Below are 10,699 nucleotides of genomic sequence, written 5' to 3' on the forward strand. Positions count from 1 at the left end.
ACAGTCTCAATAATTAACATGTATTGACCACTATTCTAAGTGTTTTACAGGCATTAACTCGTTTAATACTCACCACCCTGAATTAAGCACTACTGTTACCCCTATTGAAGACGTAACTGGAGCATAGAGAAGTTCAAAGAGGAAGTTGTCCAAGGTCTCAGGAAAAAAACACACACATAATATTCACTGGGCCTCTGATAGAGCCTGGATATTGTTCAAGATGGGTGGATCTAGAAGTGAGATTTGAGCTGAACCTTGAAGGAAGATACAACTTCAATAGGTGACTATTAGAGGAAGAATATTCTTGGCAGGGTAACAGCTTGGACGTAAGAGAACATAATCAAGAAATGGGAGTAAAGTTGCTGGAATATTAGAAAAACAGTGGTAGGAAGGAAAGATTAGGCAAGTTAACCAGGCAGTGACCATACTGTGGAGGAAGTTTGCCCTGTTCAATCTGCATATATGGTGAACCACTAATGGAACTGGGGAAAATAGCTGGTGTGGTGGTGCATGCCTGTGGTCCCAGCTACTCTAAAGACTGAGGCTTGAGGAACCCTCGAGTCCAGGGGGTTGAGTCCAGCCTGAACAACATAGCAGGATCCCATCAATAAATGAAACTAAAAACACTGGGATTTTTAGAGACAGGGTCTCACTATATCACGAGGCTGAAGTGCAGTAGTACAGTGACACTATCATAGCTCACTGCAACCTCGAGAACTCTTGGGCTCAAGCGATCTTCCTGCCTTGGTCTCCCAAGTAGCTAGGACTACAGGCACATGCCACTATGCCTAATTTTTTTTTTTTTTTTTTTTTTTTTAGAGACAAGGTCTCACTATGTTGCACAGGCTGGCCTCAAACTTCTGGCCTGAAGCACTCTTCCTGCCTTGTCCTCCCAAAATACTAGAATTGCAGGCATGAGTCACCATGCCAGAATTTAAAAAAAAAAAAAAAAAAATTAACTATTTGTGGAAAGTAAATAGGCACCATGTTGAGTTCAGCTTTTAGAAAGATGATTTTGGTAATAGTACAAAAGATAGAGGGGATGAGACAAAAAATCAGAGGCTACAAAACTAGGTAAGTCAATACAGATGGCAGGCAAAGCACTGTGGCACCAGAATCCAGGATTTACCTTACAGTTCAGACACTTAGTAGGTGAGTGACCTTGGACAATTCATGTAACCGCTCTGAGCCTTGGCTTCTTCATTTCCAAAACAGGGATGACAACATCACTTACCTCACAGCATTATTGGGGTGATAAAAAAAGCCAATACACAGAAATGCTCAATAAATAGAAGCTATCTGTAAATGGTCATAGCGACTGAACTTGAATCTGCCCTTAACAACTTCAAGTTCGATCAGCCTTTGATTAAATATCTCTGGGAATAAGACATTTGTGCCATCCCGATATATTTGGCTCTGTGTCCCCACTCAAATCTCATCTCAAATGGTAATCTCCACATGTCGAGGGAGGTTTCTGGTGGGAGGTGACTGGATCATGGGGGTGGTTTCCCCCATACTGTTCTCATGATAGTGAGTTCTCACAAGATCTGATAGTTTTATAAGGGGTTCTTCTCCCATCTCTCTCTTTCCTGCCGCCTTTTGAAGAAGGTGCCTGCTTCCCCTTCACCTTCTGCCGTGATTGTAAGTTTCCTGAGGCCTCCCAAGCCATGCAGAACTTTGAGTCAATTAGACCCCTTTTAAAAGTAATTACCCGGTCTTGGATAATTAATTTCTTTATAGCAGTGTGAAAACTGACTAATACACATCCCCATGGTAACATAGTGATGGCAGTGAGAGAATGGGGGATTATCTTTCCTTCTTCCAAAAAGAATATATCTAAGAATGCAGCTAAAAAACAAAAGGTAGAAAAAAAAAAAGGTGAAACAAAAAGCAAAACAAAACAAGCTCCAGAATACCAAGTAACTATAGTTGGAGAAGGTAAGTGAACCTTGAGATAAAACAGACTTGTGTTTGCATCCTCTCTCTAGCATACATTACTAGAATGATCTTAAGCAAACTACTTAAGCTCTCTAAACCCTAATCTTCTCATCTGTAACACATGGTTGTTAACACCTATATCATAAGACTATGTGAAGGATAATTGCGATCATGTATAGTATGCCTTCAGAACAATGCCTGGCCCAGAGTAGGCAATAACTGATAATTATTATGTATTGTCACAGTTAGGCAGCAGTGCAAGTGGAGATAGAAAACCACACTAAAACACATACAGTATACATGAGGTTGTCAGTTCTGGAGACCACATCCATGAATGGTGGCACAGAATTGAACATCCCTTTTCTACGTGTTCAGCCCAATGAATCTGTCTTCTTAAAGGTGTACCACCAGGTAAGATGATGAAAAATGACAGGGATCTAAAAATGCAGATTTGTGGACTGGGGGAAGAGAGGCATAAAAGATGAAAAAGCAACAGCCTCTGACTGACTATATTATTTTCCCACCACTTCCTGTCCCGGAACTCAAACCCCATCACTGACTGCCATGCCAAAAGCTAATAAGGCACCATGAAAAGAAAGACTGGGGCTGGAGGGAGGGGGCAGGTTCATAATATTTCAGAGCTCCATGAGGGAGGAGTGGATGCCAGGGCCAGACATCTATCCATGCATTCAAGCACATGGGGAACTGCTAGATCTGAAACCACCTGCCTGCATGCTTCTGTCCTACGTTTCTAGACATCAGAATATACAGCAAGCCCACTCTTTTTGTAGGTGCTCTGCCTTGGTGTGGCACAATCATTCTTCCAAATATCCAGCCCACTGCTCAGGACACTGCCATGGCCCTGGGGTAAACTTAAGATCCTTTGCTTTTTTCTAGAAATTTAATTGTTCTCAATAACTTGGTGTGCAAACTTAAATACTTTACTAAGAAGAAACAAGGCAAGAGGGTAACAAAATGATCATTAAGACAATTTGTGTTTCCAGTGTGCATGCTCTGTCCCTAGCCTATGAAGATGGTGCAGCAGGGCACACACTGGAGCTGTTTTTCAACTACAGTGACTTTTTTGGCCCTGTTTTCTCTATAACCTGTCACTCACTCCCTCTTGTCAGACAACTGCAAACACACAAGAGGTCCAAGATTCAGTTCTCAGGGAGAATATCCTCTGTGCAAACCAAAGTGGCCCGAGTGGGAAGAAACTACATTATTGTCCACATTCTAACCAAAATGAAACCAAAGGCCATTCATTAGAAAAACATCCATCTCTTCTCCTGATCTCTCTGAAATTAAAGGTAAACAAAGTTAGAATTGAAGCATTTGGTGAAACTAAAAAGCTGCCTAAATTTTTCTCAAGTGTCCTAGCACTTTCACTTTTGGAAACGAATATTTAGAAAGGTTTAAGAATATCTTTCTTACACATTTCTCTCTCCCTCTTCCCAAACGACTGCTTCGTCATTTATGAGCAAGAATGTGTTGAGGGGGCTATTGCCTGAGAAGCAAGCATCCTCAAAGCACATTCCTAAATCAGTTCATCTGTGGGCACTGCTTTTCCCCAAAGGTAGGAAAGGGAAGGTTACTTAGTTTGTCCAGCAACACTGATTAAGAATGATACCTAGGTGGGACGTGTTAGGTCGAGTCAGCCAACACTGAATCAATCCTTTGTAGAAAGACAGAGTGGGCAGATGCTACAAGCAGCTCCTACCTCTAGATGGGTGGAAAATAACACAGAGCAAGACATGAGGCATGACCAAGGACTGGGGGAATTCCCTTTCCTGGGAACTCTTCAAACACAAAACAGCCACTCTTTTTTTAATTGTCTAAATATGTCTATGGCTAGTTTTTATAGGCTGCCTCCTCTCTGGAATGACTGGGAGCCAATCCTTCTGAAAAATCAAGGTGGGGCATCTATTGGCTGGAGGATAAAAGAGGCAGGAATATACAACCAAATACATAACAAAAAGGCAGTATACACAACCAAAATCACTTGGCACATTAGGTAATTTAAACACAAGTGAAGAGAAAGCCAAAGAGAAAAGCAACTTAAGGAAGCATCTCAGGTCTCCAGAGTGATCCCCAAATGCTACATACCACTTCACAGAGCAGCAAATAGGCAGTGATGTTGCATGCCAAAGGTGACAGCTAATTTTCACTGCCGGTCTGGAAAACTGAACTTTTCCAGGCTCTTCATTATTTCGTAGGTTTCAGGCTATCAACTGCCCAGGCCTTTCAACCTGACTTCTCCCACCCCACTCTTGTTTCCCCAGTTCCTCCTTATCACCTACTATTGGGATCTCCTGCTTAAAGGCCATTTGGTCACACAGCAGAGGTTATGGGTTGGGTAATTTGAGCTTCAAAATCTAAGGTATGTGACCATAAAATCTCAGAAGGTAAGAACAGTTACAGGTGCCAAAGTTGAGAAGAGACTCACTAGCAGCCAGAGAACATATGAAGAGTCTGGAACCAGAAGAGGTGCCTTGCTGAAGGACAAACTCCTGCGTTCACCAGAGAAGAGACCAAGTTGTCTTTCTCTGGCCAGTCAAGAAACTGCAGACAGGGAAGCCTAGGGCAGCTCCTGGAGTGGCTGGCCTGGAAAGTCATCAGGCTATGGTAACTGTGACTGAGAGAGGAGCGCAGTGCAACGCAGACTGCAGCACTGGTTAACCTGGCCAGCCCCTGGGCACTCTCGGCCAGGACGGCGTGTCAGGCAGTCTCTAGAGCGAGGGCAGGGTAGAGAGACAAAGGACACTCTCCGTTCTCACTGTAGAGATAAGGAGGGCGGGGAAAGGTTGTACAGTATGAAACTCTCCCTACTGAGTGATCAATATAGGAAAGCCAGCCAGCCAGCCAGCCGCCTCCTAAATGACTCCGTGCGGAGATGCCTCACAGCAGCGGCATTGCCACCGCAGGCAGGTGTGAGCAATTAGATGAACCCGCCTTAGGAGTTGCCGTTTGTTCACCTGATTTGGCAAATCTCTTCTTAACCCTCCTCATCCCCAGTGTATCTCACTCACCCACAGAAGAAGACACGAGTTAACTTTAGTGGAGTTTGCCCTGTGCTGGAGATTGGGGGAGGGGAGCAGTTGGAGGAGGTAAGAAGGTGGAAACCTTTCGACTGGAAGATTTTTCTGTTTTTCAGACTAAAAGAAAAAAACAAAGTAGGCAGCAAAGAGGACTGCAGGATAATGCTCATTTTTAGACACCCCTGGCATTTTAGGTAAAGAGCAACTGGCAGAACTCAGCCAGATTGACAGAAAACGTGTTCACCTGTCAACTGGGCGGGGGGGGGGGGGGGGGGGGAACAAAAAAGATTCACTGAGGTCCAGGCGCGAGAAACCCGGCTCCAGAGCTCCAGCTCTCCTCCTTGCTCTCCTCGCCCGCCCCGCCCCGCCCCACCCGATGGCCAGGTAGGTGAGTCTGCACACGTGTCAACTTGCGGAGACCCCCAGGCCGGCCAGGGGTCTCTGAGGGGACACACCCTCCACCTACCTCAAACATGGGAGAGGCGCCCTTGCGTGGCAACGTGCAGCCCAGGAGCTCGGTGAGAAACTTTGCCATATACAAGCGGTGAGGCAGGGTCCCTCCCGATGCTCCGTTTCTGTCCTTTCCCCGCGCCGGAATCCGAGCGCCGGGAACCTGCCCGCAGCTCGCCCGCCAGCCGGGGCCGTGGCTCGGGGGCTGCCCCGCGGCGGCGGCTGCGGCGGAGGGGCCGGGCCGGGCGGGGAGAGCGCGGCGGCCGCCCGCCCCCGGCGTCCAGCGGTGCGAGTGAGCGCAGCCCCCTCCGCGGCCCGAGCGTCCGTTCTGCGGGAGCCGGGGCGCCGTCGCCGTGCTAGCCTTTCCCGCTGAATGTCACTATTACCATAGTAAAGGGAAGGGCCCCGCCGAGGGGGTGGCAGGAGGGCCAACCGCGCCGCAGGATGGGTGCCGCGTGTGGGCAAGGGCAGCCGGCGGGCGCAGCGCCTTGGCGCAGGGACCGGCCCGCCCCGCCCCTGGGCAGGGCCACTCGGGCAGCACCGCCGGGCGGGAGCAGACTCCTTAAGCTCCGCGGGAGAGCGGGCTGCTGGGGCGGGGGAGGGTCTGTGGATAGGAGCCGCCGGGCTGACCCACTTCCCCAGTTTTCCCCTCGGCAGTACTCACGGAGGTGGAAAGGCAGCCGCCTCGCTCTGCTGACTGACCAGGGAGAGTCGCTGCTGCCAGACGCCAGCGGCCCGCAGGGGCTCCTGCACCTGCCGGCGCCGCCCCACCCTTCCTTTGGGAAAGGGAAAAGGCTCCCTAAGCCTCGGAGGAGGAACTCACCCTCCTGTTCTCACATTATCCCAAGCCAGTGAATGGGGCAGACCCAGGTAAGCCCCAAAAGGGGAAAGGTGACTGTAGGCACTAGGGCCTGGGCCGGATACGCTCCATGATCACAGCTCCCTCCCTGTCCTTGGCTCCGGCGGGGAGAGCCAAGGACCGGCATGGAGACTGGAACAGGTATGGCCCTGATGGCCCGGTTTTTCTTCTTTTTTTTTGAGATGGAGTCTCGTACTGTTGCCCGGGCTGGAGTGCAGTGGTGCGATCTCGGCTCACTGCAACCTCCGCTTCCCGGATTCAAGCGATTCTCCTGCCTCAGCCTCCTGAGTAGGTGGGATTACAGGCGCCTGCCACCACACCCAGCTAATGTCTTTTCATTAAAAAAGACTTTTAGAACCAGGCCTATACTGTGTATTTATTCTGCACCCCCATAGCTGTATATCTCAAGCTTTAACAGAGCTTGTTTAAAGTGAGAGGTCCTGGGCCCCCAACCCATGTTTCCAAATCAGTGATTCTGATTCTGATCCTGGACCATCTCAGGAGATTCCGATGTAAGTGGTATCCAGGCTCTACTTTGAGAAACATGGCCCTACTATGTAAAAACTGCGGACATAAACTTTCAAGGACTGGGAAAACACTAGATTTGGTGACAGGCATGACCCTAGAGAAAGTTGTGTCAAATCACCTGATCTGATATGCAAGGAAACAGAATTGGAAAAGTTTTCATTACTTCAAGTCATCCTGTATCAGTGACACCCAAGACAGGGAGTAGACACCCTATAAATGCTCGTTGGATGGGATGAATAGTGGATGGTGATGAATAGCTGAGTCCCAATTTCCTTAATTGCCATTCCAGAATTCTAGCTGGTGCAACAAATTCACTGTGAATTTAAGGGATAAAAGAGGAAGGAAAGATGTTAAACTAAATTAATTTGAATATATCATCTCAGTGCTTCTCAAACTTTTTCTGCTATCTGGTTTTATCTTCTGCATTCTAACCTACAAAATATTCAGGTGTGTTATAAAGCAAAAAGACCTGCTCCCATGACTGAAACTAATGTTATTTTTATTCCGTGTTTTCCAGAACCCTACCACACCACCAGCTAACCCCCAGCAGCAAAATCAAGAAATGTGGCAGCGAGGTACCCCTGGGCTATACTAAAAAGGGAAGAGAACTAATATGTAATCAGTACTATGAATGTCTCAGTCACCATCTCACTAGGGTGAACATGGGCTCTGGGGACAGACTACCTCCATTTAAATCCCGTTTCTGATACTGCTATGAATTGAACATTTTCATCCCATCCAAAGTTCATCTTGAAATGTAATCCCCAAAGCAACAGTATTGGAGGTGTGGCCTTTGGGAAGTGATTGATTTATGGGGCTCCACCCTCATGAATGAGATTGGGTGCCCTTATAAAATGGCTTGATGAAGGGAGTTCACCCCTGTTGTCCTGTCTTCTGCCATGTAAGGACGCAGCAGTATTTTTCCCCTCCAGAGGATATAGCATTCAAGGCACCATCATGGAAGCAGACAGCAGCCCTCATTAGATGCCAGCTTTGATCTTGGACTTCCCAGCCTCTAGAAATGTAAGAAATAAATGTCTGTTTTTATGAATTACTCAGTCTGTGGTATTCTGTTATAGCAGCACAAAATTGCCTAAGACATAATAAATGTGAAACTTCGAAAAGTGACTTTGCATCTCTGTACTTCAGTTTTCTCATCTGCAAAATGGGTTTAATAATAAAGGTACCTACCACATATGGTATATATTAGTTTTCTATTGCTATCATAACAAATTACCACAATTTAGCAGCTTAGAACAATGCCCATTTATTATCTCATAGTTCTGTAGATTAGAAGTCTGGTGGGTTCATGTGGGTTCTGTGCCTAGATTCTCACAAGGCTAAAACCAAGGGTAAAACCAACCAGGCTGGCCTCTCTCCTAGGGTTTCTGGGAAGAAGCCACTTCCAAACTCTTTCAGGTTGTTGGGAGAATCTAGCTCCTTGCAGCTGTAAGTCTGAGGTCCTTGTTTTCTTGCTGACTGTCAGCCAGAAGCCACTCTCTGCTTCTAGAGGCTTCCTGGACTCCTTATGTGGCCTCCTTCATCTTCAAGGAGAAACCGCATTGAGTGCTTCTCATGCTTCAAATCTCTCTGACTTCCTCTTTTGCCAACAGTCAGAGAAAACATCTACCATTTAAAGGCCTCGTGATTACATTGGGCCCACCTGGATAATATTTTTATTCTAAGGTCAGCTGATTAGTCACCTTAGTTACATCTTCAAAGTTGTTTTTGCCATGTACTATATAATCACAGAAATAATTCCAGGATGAAGATCATAAGAGCTACGTAGACTTCTGCTTACCACATGATTATTTTGAGGAATAAGTAAAAGTGTGTATTTAAAACATTTAGAACAGTGTTTTATTTTGTGATACAGATAATAAGAACTCAATAAAGATTAGCTATTTTATTTGTCTACACATGGCATTTCATTTGATTGACACTACAGCTCTATTATTTTAAAGGGGAGAAACTGAGAATCAATCTAAGACCACACAGAGGGTTAATGGCAGAGCCAGGAATCAAACCTAGAACAGCCATCAATCAAGTCTGTGCTGAGCACTAGGAGATAAGACAAAGGACAGATGATGTTCATTTGAGAAGGAGGGACTTGAGAAGGGGGGTGCAATAATGAGGAGCACGAGGAATATTTACAGGTAGTCACTTGCCGTATATGAATAATCTATGGTTTAGGCACAAGGGAGACTGTACTAAATACTAATTAAATTTTTTAAGTCTTTAGACTGACTTTGAGCACACTGCCTAGGAGTTAGCCCTGCTCTGCAAGGAGCAGCTATTATATATATGTGTGTGTGTGTGTATATATGTGTGTGTGTGTGTGTATATATATGTATATAATGTAATATATATATTTAACTGAACCTGATTTTTACTGAGCAGATGCATTTTCTTGTGGCGACATTCATCTTAAGAGGCTATACATGACTTGCAATCTAGACTCATTCCTTTGATGGCTTCTTTCTCCCCGTGCCCCCTCCTCTGTGATGTCTTGCATCTTGTAGAGGAAATAAACATGTCTGAAAGGCAGCAACCCACTGGCCCTGACTAAACAGCAAGAGCATTGCCCAGACTTTCTCCAGCGCATGCCCAGGCCTGAATCACTACCATGTCTATTTCTTCCTGTCATTGGTAGAGCAAGGACAGAAACCCAGGACAAAAAAGAAAAGAAAGGAAAGCCAACCAAAAAATAATCTTATCATCTGTGGTCTTTCCCCATTTAGGACTGTGACTGCAGTATTATTTACTAGAAGCGTTGTTCATATTCTTTCACCCAGTATTTCCATTTCTAGAATTTATCCTAAGAAAATAATCAGAGAATTACTCAAAGATTTTTGCATTTAAAATTGTTTCATGTCTGTAAGGGCAAGTGAGTGTCTTTACTACTGACACAGTAACCACCATGGTTAAAAGACTGGGACTGAACTCAAGCTGCCTGGGCTTGAATTCTGGCTCTGCCAATTGCCAGCTGAGTGATCTTGGGCAAGTCACTTCAGTTCTAAGCTTCAATTTCCTCATCTGGAAAACAAGGATAATAATACCTCATAAGAACTTAACTAGGTAATACTATTATACTTATTTATTAGAATGATTATATTCATATAATTATTATACAAATACTAATAAAGGACCTGGTCCATTCTACATAATAGTAATATGTTAACTCTTACTAGGGTGATGATTAATGATATATCCTTAGCTCATGGCCCAAAGCCTGGGACACGTTACTCAATAAAAACTGATTAAATAAATACATGGACAAACAGATGGCCAAACAAATGAATAGAGATACTTGTTACAGCATTACAAAGCTAAACTTTGTAAACCATAAAAACAACAGGAGAGTGACTTAATATACTAAGGTACATATAATCAAAACCTAGTATGTTTTAAAAGAATAATTCATGACCTAGAAAATGCCTGTAGGTAATGTTGGTAGGTTGCAGCATACAGTATATGTAGCATATTCTAAATTTGTAAAATACTTACATGTATATGTATACATTAGGGTCAAAATGGAAGGAAATATACCAAAAGGCAATAATATTTCTCTGTGAGTGATGAAATTATGGATTCTTTTTATTTTCTTCTTTATATATTCCTTAATTTTCTAGATTCTCTGCAGTGAACTTGAGTGTAATACCAATTTAAAAATTTTTTTACAATCCCATAATTAAGAACTTAGACTTTTTTTAGTCATCACGTTCATCTTAATTGATTTAAGATCTTATCACTTTCATAAAACATTTAGGATGGACCAATTAACACAACTAAATCTACTGCACTGACACTCTCTTGAAGAAAACACTGGTGTTTGTGAAAAGGTTCCATGAAACATCATCCAAAATTTGATTTTAAAGACACTCAC

At 44.5% G+C, this 10,699-nt stretch overlaps 1 protein-coding gene across 3 annotated transcripts in view; it reads right to left on the reverse strand.

Moving 5' to 3' along the window:
- The window catches only part of RASGEF1B (RasGEF domain family member 1B), a 633,271-nt gene extending 627,659 nt beyond the window's left edge, over positions 1 to 5,612 (reverse strand). For 2 of the 3 annotated variants that reach the window (XM_037989302.2, XM_037989300.2), the window contains exon 1: positions 5,443 to 5,612. In XM_037989302.2, coding sequence (XP_037845230.1) covers positions 5,443 to 5,511 — 69 coding nt within the window. In that variant the 5' untranslated portion in view covers positions 5,512 to 5,612. The remainder of the gene's footprint in view (positions 1 to 5,442) is intronic. The other variant, XM_037989301.2, reaches the window with a different exon arrangement.
- Positions 5,613 to 10,699: the final 5,087 nt, after the last annotated feature.

This window comes from Chlorocebus sabaeus, chromosome 7 (genome assembly GCF_047675955.1).
Source record: "Chlorocebus sabaeus isolate Y175 chromosome 7, mChlSab1.0.hap1, whole genome shotgun sequence".
In the NCBI taxonomy this organism is placed as follows: domain Eukaryota; kingdom Metazoa; phylum Chordata; class Mammalia; order Primates; family Cercopithecidae; genus Chlorocebus; species Chlorocebus sabaeus.